This window comes from Rattus norvegicus, chromosome 6, assembly GCF_036323735.1.
Source record: "Rattus norvegicus strain BN/NHsdMcwi chromosome 6, GRCr8, whole genome shotgun sequence".
Classification (NCBI taxonomy): domain Eukaryota; kingdom Metazoa; phylum Chordata; class Mammalia; order Rodentia; family Muridae; genus Rattus; species Rattus norvegicus.
The window spans coordinates 40,054,730-40,069,864 of NC_086024.1; the positions used below are offsets into that span (position 1 = coordinate 40,054,730).

A 15,135-nucleotide genomic window follows, 5' to 3' on the forward strand; every position below is an offset into this window, starting at 1 on the left:
AAATAATTTTGTGGTTGGGGGTCATCACAATACAAGGAACTGTTAATGGGTCAAGCATTAGGAAGGTTGGGAACCACTGGATTAAAGGAACATAGAAGCACAGAAAATAAAAACAGGAAGTGATCATACAATACAGAGAACCAGCAAGGCCAAAAGTCATTATTTTTGACAATTGTGAAATTAATAGTTAAAAATGATAAGGTTGATCAATTTAAGGAGAGACTGGCAGTGTATTTAAAAGTTAGATGGAATGAAAGAAATATCTAGAAAAGTTTAATTTATTCCCCAAACTAAATTCTATAATTATACAGAGATATTTGGCCAACTGATTCTATCAGTCATATGTATGTACCTACTCATTTACAAAATGAATTCCAGGGTCTATATCAATATTCCATATTGTTTGGGAGACACTTGAACTAATCTGATCAACCACATAAGAAAAGGTTCCTTGTGCCTAGTACTAGGAGTTTTGTTGGTCCATGGTTGTTGCAGAGAACATTGTCAGGCCAAGTGACATAATATTCTTTAACAAATTCTTATATGTATTTTGTATTATTTTATGTAAATATATAATAATATAGTTCTTTGAGACTTTATCAGACAACTGTTGTATTATTTGTTCTTTCTCTGTTATTTCAAAGCCACATACAAGGCAACAAGCCATAGCTGAACAATAACAAAACTAAGAATCACTGATGGTGGAGCCATAGCTTTCTGCTTTGGCTTTCATAGAGCACTTTCTGGTTTTATGAAAGACCAAGCTTGGTTTCCAATTACTAATGTGGTGACTCAATTACACATCCAGGCATCAGATGCCTCCTCCTAGCCTCCTTGAGCACCAGCCATGAAAGCAGACTGCAGACATACATACAGGCAGGCACTCACAAATACACATAAAATGAGGAAACTCTTAGCCCAAGAAGAAACATAAACTCAAAATAGGTTGAACTAATCGTCTGCTTTCCCAAGACCTAGTGATAAATAAGAGTTGATGAACCAGAAAGGACAGTAGTAATATTCCGTAGGACACCTGTAGGATGTGGGCAAGACTAAAAAGCAAGGGAAGGGATGTGTCTGGTTTTGTCGTTGGTATTTCCATGCAATGGGAAGTATCTTTGAATTTATTTTTATTTTCGAAGTGAACATGCTGCTTATGAAGAGTAAAAATCTTCTTCTGAATCCTTTAAAGCTGATTGAATGGAGTGTCATTACTCTGAAACTCAGCATGGTAGGCCTTTAATTTTTTGTTCCTGTTGGTGGTGATGCTGGGAGTTGAATTCAGGATCTCCATATGTCGAGCACGGATTTCAATACCAAGTTACCCTCTTGGCTAGAATCTTGAGTATTTTTAAAAGACTGACATTACATCTCTCAGAGAAATCTTTTATTTTTTTTTTATTAACTTGAGTATTTTTTATATACATTTCGAGTGTTATTCCCTTTCCCGGTTTCCGGGCAAACATCCCCCTCCCCCCTCCCCTTCCTTATGGGTGTTCCCCTCCCAACCCTCCCCCCATTGCCGCCCTCCCCCCATAGACTAGTTCACTGGGGGTTCAGTCTTAGCAGGACCCAGGGCTTCCCCTTCCACTGGTGCTCTTACTAGGATATTCATTGCTACCTATGGGGTCAGAGTCCAGGGTCAGTCCATGTATAGTCTTTAGGTAGTGGCTTAGTCCCTGGAAGCTCTGGTTGCTTGGCATTGTTGTACTTTTGGGGTCTCGAGCCCCTTCAAGCTCTTCCAGTTCTTTCTCTGATTCCTTCAACAGGGGACCTATTCTCAGTTCAGTGGTTTGCTGCTGGCATTCGCCTCTGTATTTGCTGTATTCTGGCTGTGTCTCTCAGGAGCGATCTACATCCGGCTCCTGTCGGTCTGCACTTCTTTGCTTCATCCATCTTGTCTAATTGGGTGGCTGTATATGTATGGGCCACATGTGGGGCAGGCTCTGAATGGGTGTTCCTTCAGTCTCTGTTTTTATCTTTGCCTCTCCCTTCCCTGCCAAGGGTATTCTTTTTCCTCATTTAAAGAAGGAGTGAAGCATTCACATTTTGATCATCCGTCTTGAGTTTCGTTTGTTCTAGGGATCTAGGGTAATTCAAGCATTTGGGCTAATAGCCACTTATCAATGAGTGCATACCATGTATGTCTTTCTGTGATTGGGTTAGCTCACTCAGGATGATATTTTCCAGTTCCAACCATTTGCCTACGAATTTCATAAACTTGTTGTTTTTGATAGCTGAGTAATATTCCATTGTGTAGATGTACCACATTTTCTGTATCCATTCCTCTGTTGAAGGGCATCTGGGTTCTTTCCAGCTTCTGGCTATTATAAATAAGGCTGCGATGAACATAGTGGAGCACGTGTCTCTTTTATATGTTGAGGCATCTTTTGGGTATATGCCCAAGAGAGGTATAGCTGGATCCTCAGGTAGTTCAATGTCCAATTTTCTGAGGATCCTCCAGACTGATTTACAGAATGGTTTTACCAGTCTGCAATCCCACCAACAATGGAAGAGTGTTCCTCTTTCTCCACATCCTCACAGAATATACTAATAAACTGATTAACTAATGAGCTTATAATATTTGTAATTATTAATAGCTAAATTTGTACTGAGTTGCTTTGACAAGAAAGGCCACCTTACCAAACAATGACCTTTCCTCCATATTTTTTTTTGTTTGCTTATGTTCTTTGCCTTGTTCAAATGTCAGTTTATGTCCCATTTTCTCCTGAGCGACTGGGCCAGATACTGTAGCTCAGGTTTGGCTTGTCTTACCTAAGGGCACCAGTTCTCTTGTTATTTCTGCCAAGCAGATAAATAAGAGTAATAGCCTGCCATCTGGACAATTTGCTGCAGTCAGTGCACCCAATGGCCAATTTGCTCAGCTTTGCTGAAATCTTGTTTTCCATTAAGTTTTGCTAACTCGGAGGTCTATTTTTATGGGATCTATACATTTTAAAAATATTTCTTTTTTACAATTTAAAATATAATTGTATAACTTCTCTCCCACCTTTACTTCCACCCTGTTCCCTGCCTTACTCCCCTTCTCAAATCCATGGCTTTTTCTTTAATTATTACATATCTGTATCTCTATCTATGTATATATGTATCCATGTATCTATCTATGTATCTATCTACATATCTATGTATCTATCTACGTATCTACCTATGTATGTATGTATGTATGTATGTATGTATGTATGTATGTATGTATCTACCTATCTGTCTGTCTATGTATCTATCTATCTGGATATGAATAAATATACCAATGTAACTTGTGAGATTATTTAGCATTGCTTATATTTGTATGTGTTTAGTGCTGACCACTTTGTTAATGGTTAACCAATTAGGGAGCTTATCCCTGGGGGAAGACTAATTCCCCTTCTCCCAGATATCATTAATTGCTCTTCATCTAGGAATGGGGCCCTCTGAGATTTCTTCTGGCCATGCTGTCATGTCCATTGGTTTTGTCATTGTTCTGGTCTTTTGGGAACCAGAGTGTTGATATTTCTTGGGTGTAGTTTCCTGGTCCTCTGGCTCTTATGATCTTTCTGCACTCTTTTTTGTGATTCTCTGTAAGCCTTGGGTATAGAAATTGTTTGTATTTGTGAAGCAACTGGGGACGGGCACCCTGTGATCAGTTGTTTTCTACATTTTTACCAGTTGTGGATTTTCATAATGGTCTCCATCTCCTTCAAAAGGAAGCTTCTTTGATGAGTGATGAGATCCACATTTCTCTGTGGATATAAAGATAATATTGCCACTGTAGTTAAAAATCAGTCTGGTTTAGGAAAATGGCAGTAGTACATTTTTCTGTAAGGTCAATGACCTCACTAGCCACGGGTAGTTGACTAGGCTTAAAGTATCAGGTATGATATTCCTCTTATTGATCAGACCTTATGTATGATTGGACAGCTGTTGGTTGCTACCAAAATATAATTTTACCTATAGCAACAGCTGTTGTCCTGGCCATTTCATTTCATACACATCACAGCTGGGTAGGATTATTGATTACCTTATCTTTTTGGTAGAACCTTCCAGTACTATGAAATCTAATTCCCAGAGAGAAGGCTTTTGGATCAGATCCATCTGAAATCAACTGAGTCCTGTGTTCAAAACATGTGGTATTGTCCCATGCTACTTCTCGCCAGCAAGAATGACACGGGACACAAAGGATCCTCCTGCAGAAAAGCTTTAATGCATCTTGAGAGCGAGAGCATAAGCTTACAATACGGAGACCCAGAGTGAGGGAAAAACCATCCCTTATATAGGAAACTATCCTCGCCTAGGACATGTTACTCTCTGGCTGGTCGCTGCCAAACATGCCAGATGACGTACCACAGCATACGTGTCCCCCTGAGTGAGGAATTTACCAGGCGCTTGCGTATTGCCCTTTTACTAGGTGCATCCTGCCGGATATCAGCGCCATCAAACAATGGAGGATGTGAGAGTGGCCCTCCACATCTCCCCCTTTTCTGTTTATAAGCAAATAGGACACCCATAAATAGGAGGGTGAAGGCAGAGGTCATATCCTCGCACAAAGTTGGCGAACCTGTACAAGAGAGATACCCTTAAGCTGTTGTTGAGACCCAGGGCACTCCCAGCCTGTCGCACTGCCATTTTTTGAGGGAGGGAAAACTGGGGCAGATACCCTCATGTAATATGACATGCCTTCCAGGGAGCGTGTTTGGTAGAACTTCCCTGTGCGATGCTAAGCTCGTCATCCCTCATGGGCTGCTCAAGCCGGACACTCTAATCCTGTGCAATGAACCGAGGTTCTAGGAGTGCAAGAGCTGTCCAGCCGGCGACCTATTGCTTGAGCATGGTCAACCAAATATCGGCTGACGCTCCTTGTTCAAGGGCTATAAGCGCCTGGGCGATCACAATTTTGTCCCTCTTTGTTTGAAATCTCAATTTGCAAAACAACCAGAGGAGTAACACTAATCCGCAGCAGAGGACTGCTCCAAAAAGTCCCACCCCCACCCATTCCTTAAAATAAGAGACTGCTGAGGTGATCCAGGATGACAATCCTTCTGTCAAAGACAGATCCAGTCGGGTAGAGTTTACTTGAATGATGGCCGCTCTCAATTCCCTAAGTGTCTGCTCAAAATCCGAGGTCCAATTCTGTAACAAATGCTGTGAAAGGGTTTTAGACAAATTGGCAGCTTTGGTAAATTGTTCATACTGTATAGACGTGACACAAAGGCCGGGGAGCTTTTGTTCACAGCCAAGCTGGGCCAGTTGCCACAGGATGTCTAGCTGCTCTTGGACCAGATCTATATGTTGGTTAACAAGCATGAGGCCTCCTTGTATCTGAGTATTAGCCGAGGCCTGTCTGTCCAGAGCCACAGAGACGGTAGCTGATAAATCATTGATAGTTTGGGTTGTCTGTACTGAGTTTGACAAGGCCAATGCCGAGGCAGTAACCGAAGCAGCAACTGCCGTTGTAGCAATAATGCCAACAATAATTGCAGAGATGCCAAAATTTCTCTTTCCTCTAAATAAGGTCAGGGTCCCCGGAGTCTCAACAGGGACCGGGATAAAGCGAGGCATGCGGGTAACTACCGCTATGGAATATTGGCTAGCATCCCAGCACAGGGCATAAAAACATGAACCGTCTGTACAATTCAATTTAAAAACTTTAGTGGCATTACTTATAATCCACACAAATGGCAGCCAGACACAAACCGGAGCAGGGTTAAACCTCGTGCTCCAGTAAGGTTTATATTTTATGTGAGTAGCTGTCCAGACAGAGGCTAAAGGGTGGATATTCCCCGTTCAGGAAAATGATAACCGTCCCTTTTCGCCCTTTCCTCCAAGTAGCATCGCCATGGGCATAACATCAGTGCAGCTACCATTAATGCCACAAAGCATCCATTGATCAAAGGGATTATTATTGGACCATCTAGGATCAATGGTGGTGAAGTTCTCTCCGCCTCCCAAATCAGGGGAGTAGGAAAAAAAATTCTGGACTGCCCAGGCAGAGTCCCGGGACTGGCAACCAGTCCAAGGCAAAGTAAGTTCTTCATCCTGGGTTCCTCTACAAAAGGGTGCCAACTTTGGTTGACGGAGAGGGCAGGTGGAGGAGTTAATGTAAGGCCACCAACCATAGAGAACTGTGGCGTTAGCCACAATGTCTTCCTCACCAGTTCCCCATGTGGCCTCCCTTAACCAAGCAGAAGATTGATTACTCAACATAATACAAGGAAGATCAGAAGATGTTTTGTTGAATATGCCAAAACAGAGGCTGCCCTTAAGGGGAATAGTCCTATTTTCTTTTACTTGCTCTATATGGGAATCTAATGGTAAATAGGCTAGTCCCAATTCTTTGTTGGTAGTAAAGAAACGTGGAAACACTTGGGCATTATACATCACCAGCATCGGGAGGGGGAAGGTTGACATTATTCCCCACCGTAGTTCGCTCTGCACTTTTATTGGCACTCCCTGGATCAGCATGAGGATCACCAGAGTTGTCATCTTCTTGGTCCTCTGTCTTGATATTCCGAGTAAGTCATCCCAGAACCCAAACTGGATTTTCATTATGCTGTGGAAAAACACAAACAGCTCCCCTGGATCTTATCAAAACAGAATCCGGGCCCTTCCATTAATTTGTCAATACATCCTTCCATTTGATTAATTCTTTTGTCCTTTTGGGCTCTGAGCAATGTCGCTCAGCCGCTGTTTGCCCAGCTTCATCAAGATTTAAAAAATTTAAGGTAAAAAGGGCCAAAGCAGTGGCCACTCGGGGTGTTGGGGGGAGTTCTATCATAATTCCCCCTCTTTGTTTTATTAAATATGATTTGAGCATCCGATGAGCGCGCTCTATGACTCCCTGTCCTTGAGGGTTGTAGGGCAGGCCCGTCAGATGGGTAACCTGCATCTGAGCACAAAACTGACGGAATTTTTGAGATGTATAGGCGGGGCCATTGTCAGTTTTTACACATCTTGGCTTTCCCCAAGCACTCCATGCTTCAAGGCAGTGCTGAATGACATGTGTTGTTTTTCTCCTGTAAGTGGGGTGGCATGTAGAATGCCAGAACATGTATCTATAGATACATGCACATACTGTAATCTTCCAAAAGTAGAATTATGAGTAACATCCATTTACCAGATTTGCAATGGCTGTATTCCTCTCGGGTTGACCCCGATGTGAGGAACTGGGAGGAACTGGCAGCACTGTTGGCATTGGGTGACTATATCACGTGCCTCTTTTCTAGTTATAAAGAAGCGGCAGCGTAAAGTTTCCGAGGTAACATGGAAATTGCCATGAAAGGTTTCAGTGGCCTCTAGAGGAGAGGCCAGGGCCACAGCTATCATTTTTGTGGCTTTGTCAGCCAAATCATTCCCTGAACTCATTGGACCAGGGAGTCCAGAATGGGCCCGTATATGAGTAATATATACAGGGAATCTCCTATTTATTAAAATAATTTGGATTTTTTGGAAAATCTCTGCTACCTTGCTAGTTGTTTTAATTATGCCGGCACTTTCAAGAATATTAACAGCATTGACCACATAGGAGGAATCTGAAACAATATTTAGAAGCATCTGGAATTTTTCATGGACCTCCATGACCACTAGGCATTCTACCACTTGGGGTGAGGTTTCAAAATATTGTCGTGAGAACACTTGGGAATTTACCACATATGATCCCACCCCTGTTTTTGACCCATCCGTCTACACTGTTATCCCTTCTTTTAACAGTCTGTGGGATGTGACGCGAGGGAAAACAACAGGTTGTGATCTAGCAAAACATAATAGGGGGTGTTTAAGATAATGATTATCTATCTGTCCAGCAAAGGAAGTAACTAACACTGCCCAAGCATTTGAGGTAGCAGCTAATGTTTGAACCTGAATGGCTGTATATGGTACTATCAAAGTTTTCGGTTCTTTCCCCAAATGAGTAATAGCTGCCTTCAACCCGCGGAGTGCAAGCTGAGCAACCGCATCGGGATACCAGTCAATAATCTTAGCAGGAGATGCATTGGGATGGATCCATAATAAAGGCCCATTCTGCCACAAGACAGCTGTTGGTAATTGCATAGTTTTGAAAACGCACAAATCAAAAGGCTTGGTTTCATCAATGCGCTGCAATTGAGCATCCTGTAAGGCCTTTTCGACAACTTGTAAGGCCTGGTTTGCGGCTGGCATCAATGCTCTCGGAGAGGAGATATGAGAGTCCCCTTCCAAAATATCAAATAAAGGTTTCAACTCAGCAGAGGAAATCTTTAAAAATGGTCTCAGCCAATTTATATCTCCCAATAACTTTTGGAAATCATTTAAGGTATGCAAATGATCTCTGCGAATCTCTAATTTCTGGGGAACTATTTTTTCAGGATAAATGACCGATCCCAGAAATGAGCCAATTTCTGCAATTTGAACCTTTTCTGAAGCGACTTGTAGTCCCCGTCGTCCCAATGTTTTGATTAAGATGGGATATGAGGTCTGTAAGGTTGTTAAATCTTTATCACACATTAGAATGTCATCCATGTAATGAGCCAGAAGCAAAGATGGAAATTGCTTCCTTATAGGTTCAAGGGCTCGTTGCACATATAGTTGACAAATAGTGGGGCTATTGGCCATGCCTTGAGGCAGGACCTTCCACTGAAATCTCTTATCAGGTTCAAGATGATTAGTAGCTGGTATAGTAAATGCAAACCTCTGTCTGTCTTGTGGACACAAGGGGATGGAAAAGAAACAATCCTTAATGTCTATAATTATTATCTTCCATTGCTTAGGTAACGTGGAGAGTAAGGGTAGGCCTCGTTGGATCGAGCCAAATAAACGCATCTGTGCATTAATGGCTCTCAAATCATGGATAAGTCTCCATTTTCCTGATTTTTTTCTTTATCACAAAAATAGGAGTATTCCATGGTGAAATGGACGGTTCTAAATGACCAAGCTGCAATTGTTCATTAACCAATTTAGTGGCAGCTTCTAATTTTTCAGAGGATAGATGCCATTGAGGAACCCATATTGCCTCCTCTGTGAGCCAGGGTATGGGCATAGAACCCTCAATGGCACCTAGGAAAAACCCAGGCCTTGTTTATGGGGGTTTGCGATTGGTTCAATGGGCGTGAGACAGCCCTGTTCTAATCACCCTAGGCCTTTCCCTTCCTTATAGCCCATCCTTGACATCATGTGGGCCACTTGTGGGGGGTATTCGTTAGATAAGGTTAGTCCCATGGTCTGCATAACATCTCTCCCCCAAAGATTAACAGGTAGGGGAAGTACATAGGGAACAAATTGTCCCTGTCGGTCATCGACAGTCGTCCAAGTTAGAGTGGCAGAGCTGATTTTAGGGCACGACTGGTAGCCTAAGCCTTGTAGCGAGTGAGAAGATCTTATGGTAGGCCATGATTGAGGCCACCATTTTGAGGAAATTATACTTTTATCAGCCCCAGTATCCAGTATGCCTTCAAATTTCTTTCCATTAATTTCTAAGCTCAATTTTGGGCGGTTGTTAAGATGAACCACCAAATATGCCAAATCATTACCAGTGGACCTCATGGGCCCCTTGGTATCCTGTATTGTGGTTTGGGAGCACGGAAGGAGTAATAACTGCGCTATTCTATCTCCTTCACTTACGGAAAAAACCCCATCGGGACTTGAACAAAGAATCTGAATATCAAGAGAGTGCTGAGCTTCAACAAGGCCTGGATGAACTATCAGTCCTTGTAGGGCGAGAGATCCTCTCCCAAGGACAAGGCCTATGGTTCCCGGGGGTAAAGGCCCCACAATCTGAGCAGGAATTGGCTTAATGCCCATCTGGGGCATTAGAAAGAAGTCGGAGGCGGCACACAGGTCCAATTTTGTGTCACCTCTTGGGGAGTCTCCTCTGTCAGGGTCATGCCTTTCTGAAAGTGGTTCCCATATTTTTGAGGGCCCTGGGACCGGGGGCCCAACGATCCGTTTTTTGACATCTCATTAGGCTGAGCTTCTAAAGGAGGGAGCAGTTTGCCCTTAATATCCCTCACTGAGCGGCACTGGTCAGGCCTATGGTAGCCCTTGCCACATCGGACACAGATAGTTGCAGGCCTCCTGTCTCCCTTGGTTATCCTACAGTCTCTTTTTAAAAGGCCCACTTTTCCACATTGAAAACATGATCTTGTATCTGTCCCTTTAAAGGGGCGTTGCCGGGACTGGAGAATGGCGCCTCCAGGCCTGTGTTAGTAAGGGGCCCGCCGAGTTCTCTGCAGACTCTGAGCCAATCCTGTAACCCTTTATTTTTTCTGGGGGCTATGGCTGCTCGGCATTCCTGGGTGGCTTGCTCAAAAACGAGCTGTTCTATTAGCGGCGCTGCTTGCTCCGTATCACCAAATATTCGTCCTGCAGTCTCAGTCATTCTGGCTACGAAGTCTGAGAACGGTTCCTGGGGCCCCTGGATGATTCGGGTAAGTTGATTATCGGCCCCTCCTTTCCTAGTGAGTGCCTTCCAGGCCTTAATGGCTGAGCTGGAGACTTGAACATAAGCGCCCCAATGGTAATTAGCTTGGTCCGCTGCAAAGTGGCCCTGTCCTGTCAAGAGTTCAAATGTCCATTCTTGCTGCTCAGGCGCTAAAGCCGTGGCATTAGCTCTGGCCTGTGTTTGAGCCGCCTCATACCAAAGCGCCTTCCATTCCATATATTGGCCCATGTTAACGAGGGCCGCCTTTGCAATCATCTGCCAATCGGCGGGTGTCAAATAATTTAGGGCCAGCCTTTCAAGAATGGTTAGGGTGAAATTGGCTGTAACTCCGTACTTTCTGACAGACTCCGCCAGCTCTTTTATTTGGTTATATTCGACTGGGGCATGAACCCGCTCACCCTCCTGTGTCTCAAAGACTGGGAACATCATGCGCAGCTTCCTTCTCACTCTTTCGGGGACTAAAGAGAATGCGCAAGAGCGCACCTCATACGGAGGGGGCGCCGTTGGTGACTGCCGTGGCAGAAGCTTTCTATTATCTCCCTTTCGTTCCTCGCGGTGATATCTCTCTTCCTCATATCTAGCTGCTTCCTCATCTAACTTGGCCTCCTCCTCTGAATCTAAGATCCCATTCTCAGAGCTATCAGAACTGTCGAGGTTCAGTGCTTCTAGCTCTTTCACAGGGTATATGCTGGCTCCCCCTCCCGTTTGCTGTGTAGAGAGGGAAGCGCCGGAATCTGAATGCTTTAACACTCCCTTGTCCTCGGACTTACCGGGAGGGCTCTTTTTCTTTCTCAGGACGTCCTTTCTCTTGCGCGTGCCTAATCTCTCACTACGTTCGGTTTCTGACATACTGTCTTGGACTACCTCGAGTACGGTCTGTCCTCCTACAACTGCTGCCTTACACACTTCATCTGCTAAGCAATTTTTGACTAGTTTCCATATGGCTTTAGTTCCTAGCTGCAGATCTTTCTCCGCCAATTTTCTGTCTAGGTCCCTTCCAAGTTTGTCCCATGAGGCGATTGTAAATGAGCCTGAACAGGCAAACCAGGGAGCCACCCTGTCCACCTCCTTTACAGAGTTTTTAAGTGTTCTTCCTCCAATTTTAATGTCCCTCTGCTTTAGCACCGTTTCCAAAGCCGTGATCACAGACTGTGAGGATCCCATGAGGGACCAAGAACACCCGGCGGCTTATCTACGTCCGTCTGACAAGGCGTGAGTAGAAACAGACACGCTGCTCTCTTATATACAGGAGTCTTACACGCACTTCCCGGATGGTGCTATCACGTCCCTGCTCCCCAACAGTAAAGGGGAACTGCGTGAAGCTCACTTATTTACGAGAGACTGAGACGCGCCTCCAGCTGCTGTCACGTATTCGTATCAGACCAACCACACCAAAATCTTCCTTTTAGCAGCGGAAACGGTGAAAAGAGAACATAATAATAAGAAAGAGTAGGGTGGCTCCGAGAACAAATACCATAGCTTCAACAAATCCTTCCCAAGGTGGCGACAACCCCAGACCAAAGTCCAAGAAAGGCATGCCTCTCCGAATGTATTTTACCTGCAGTTCTGAATCCTCCTTGTCACCAAGGGGTCTCTGGAGGTGCTGACGAGGGCCAGGTCTTTTTCCTGGGTTTCTGGCACCAAATGTCCCACGTTTCTTCTCGCCAGCAAGAATGACGCGGGACACAAAGGATCCTCCTGCAGAAAAGCTTTAATGCATCTTGAGAGCGAGAGCATAAGCTTACAATACGGAGACCCCGAGTGAGGGAAAAACCATCCCTTATATAGGAAACTATCCTCGCCTAGGACGTGTCACTCTCTGGCTGGTCGCTGCCAAACATGCCAGATGACGTACCACAGCATACGTGTCCCCCTGAGTGAGGAATTTACCAGGCGCTTGCATATTGCCCTTTTACTAGGTGCATCCTGCCGGATATCGGCACCATCAAACAATGGAGGATGTGAGGGTGGCCCTCCACATGGTATCTTTATCACTAGGGCGTTACCTTAAACTTCTGGGAGGCAATCAAGGGCAAAACCAATAACCTATAGTTTTGGAAGCCTTGTCATTCCTTGACCAAAAGCTCAAAAGGTTTCTCACTTCTGTCTCTAGGGTTTTGTTAGATAGTGCATGGCTCTTGGGGGGGGGGCATTATCACACCAAGTGGTACCATTTCATTTAAAATAATATATATGCAATTTTGGTAACTATGAAATAATATTCTCAATTGGGTGTTGTGATACATGTATTTAATCCCAACACTCAGGGGCAGAGGCAGGTAGATCTCTGTGAGTTTGAGGCCATCCTGGTCTACATAGCAAGTCACAGGCCAGGCAAGGGTATAGAGTAAGAACTCCCTCAAAAAACATGATGATAATGAGGAGGAGGAGGAAGAGGAAGAGGAGGAGGAGGTAGAGGAGGAGGAGGAGGAAGAAGATGATGATGGCCATCATCCCTGTAGCTTTTTAAAAGTCCTTAGTGTCCCCTCTCCCCAGTTAAAGCCACACCTCTGTTTTTCCATTCCCCCTTCATATCACCTAGTATCCTTTTATTCCTAACTCTAGAGTTCTTTGGCTCTTTTCTAGTTTAAATAGGCATCAGTGCTTAAGGGGTTAAATTGTCTTACACATAGATCTATATTTTTGTAGGGCTCACTCTGAATCTGTCACAGAAAAAGAGCAATTTGATGGCTGATATTGATTGTCAACTTGACAGGATGAACTTCAGAGCAAGTCTGTGAGGGATTATTTAGGTTACATTGTTTGAGATGGGAAGATCCACACTAAATATGGGTGGTGCCATTCTATGGATTGGAGTCCTGGACTGGATGTAAAGGAGAAGTGAGTTGAGCACCAGCATTAATCCCCCTCTGCCTCCACACTTCCAAGACCAGCTACATAATGCTTTGCTCCTGTGCCTGATGGACAGCACCTGCAATCTATGTGCCAAAATAGAGTTTTCCTTCCTTTGTTTTAGCAAGATAGAGGCATACATATACATCACAAGCAACTTGGAGTTGGTGACAATTCATTACATTTAACATGTAGCAGTCTAGTCACATAAGTGCCAGCCTGGTATCTTTGCTATGTTATATTGATTAGAAGCAAAACCTAGATTCTACTGATCCTGGGGAGATAGACATAAGACACACTTGAGGGCAGAAGCATCATGGGCCACATTAAGGTGTGCTCACCAGAGCAACAGTGCTTGTGGCTGGAGGACAAAAAATCAAAGCACTGTTTTTCAGAGTGTCAGGAACTGGATCTTTAACAAAGATTTTTGGGCAGTTCAGACTCAAGAAATTTTGAGAGCTTATCAGTCTTTGCTTTTATAACCATTGCTTTTCTTTCTTTCCTTTTTTTGATAAAAATGTTTAAAAAAGGAAAACTAATAGCATAAACAGTCTTCCAGACAGCACATATTGGCTTGTCTTGGATTGCTAGGAGTATCTGGGAAATATGAGATTTGGTCCTTTGGAGGATAAAGCAATATGCCATTTTTATTTTTTGCTCAGGTAATTTAAAGACTCATTCCAAAAAGATCGGCAGACTTTGCTCAACCTTTCCTGTCTTTGAGTTATGCAATAGCAATTTATTTGGGGAAACAGTGTCTAGCTGATCCGTTGGAACATGGGAGAATCATAAGCGTCTGACCTGCATGTAGCTGTTTCTCTTTCATTTCTCTGTTAAAAAAGCCATAAGGGAAATATGTCGCCACCCACTCTTTTCTGGAGAGCTCTTAGCTTTGGGTTTTAAAAACTTAGTCTTGAAGGTCTCACTGAGTTATTTTGGGCTCCCCCTGAGCGCCATAGGAGAATGCAAAACAAGAATGGGTGTGTGAGACTTTTATAATGTGGCAGGTCTTTTCTTTCTGACAAGAAATTGTCAGTGACCCTTCAGTGATAAGATGTGGAGCTTTTCATTCTCCATTTTGTAAGGAATGAGAAATCCCCCGCCATACACACACACACACACACACACACACACACACACACACACACACAGAGGCACACACAGAGTTTAAAGGCCTTGGGCCCAGCACCTACCTTCTGTAGCTCTTACTATTCAGTCAATCCTACTGACCTATTAAGCTCTGTTCACATCTTTCTTCCCTGCACCAGTTTCTAAGATTATGTTAAGTCACTGGATTTTTCCTATGCTAGACTATAGTTTTTATCTTAAAAAAATAAGCACTTAAATAAAATGATCCAGCTATGTGGGTCAGGCTAGCACTTGCAATTATTGATGTAGCCTTCTGAGTTGGAATTAAATGTGTACACCATGACCTCTGGTTAACTCTTTTTAAAAGTAACCATAGTGATTTTGTAGGTTTTCTTGCAGTGTCATTTACCTCTCTGGCTCCTTCAATTATCCTCCCTTCTCTTAAACAAGAGCTCTAATGTTTGGCTGTGAGTCTCTAAATCTGTTTCCATCAGCTGCTGGGTAAAGCCTCTCAGAGGACAGTTATGCTAAGTTCCTGCTTGCAAATAAGGAGAATATCACTAATAGTGTCAGGGGGTGGGTTCTGTCTCCTGGTATGGGTCTCAGGTTGGACCAATCATTGGCAAGAAACCTGTAAAATCAACTAACCTAGGCTCATAAGGGCTCACAGACACTGAACCACAACCAAAGATCATGCGTTGGGACAGACCTAAGCTGCCTACACATATGAAACAGACATAGAGCTTGGACTTCATGTGGGACCCCTAACAACTGGAGAAGGGTCTTTC

General features: G+C 43.7%; 1 protein-coding gene across 2 annotated transcripts; it reads right to left on the bottom strand.

Annotated features, from left to right (window-relative positions):
• Positions 1–4,176: 4,176 nt before the first annotated feature.
• On the bottom strand, positions 4,177–12,517 carry LOC134479340 (uncharacterized). Of its 2 annotated transcripts, XM_063262744.1 has the most exons (3): positions 11,964–12,517; positions 6,413–6,544; positions 4,177–5,136 (listed from the first exon to the last, which is right to left on the bottom strand). In XM_063262744.1, the coding sequence occupies exons 1-3, from the start codon at positions 12,140–12,142 to the stop codon at positions 5,085–5,087; spliced, it is 363 nt and encodes a 120-aa protein (XP_063118814.1). In that variant the 5' UTR covers positions 12,143–12,517; the 3' UTR covers positions 4,177–5,084. The 2 variants fall into 2 exon arrangements, with proteins under 2 accessions (XP_063118814.1, XP_063118813.1); XM_063262743.1 differs by having other exon boundaries at positions 4,177–6,544; positions 11,964–12,514.
• Between the last annotated feature and the right edge of the window lie 2,618 nt (positions 12,518–15,135).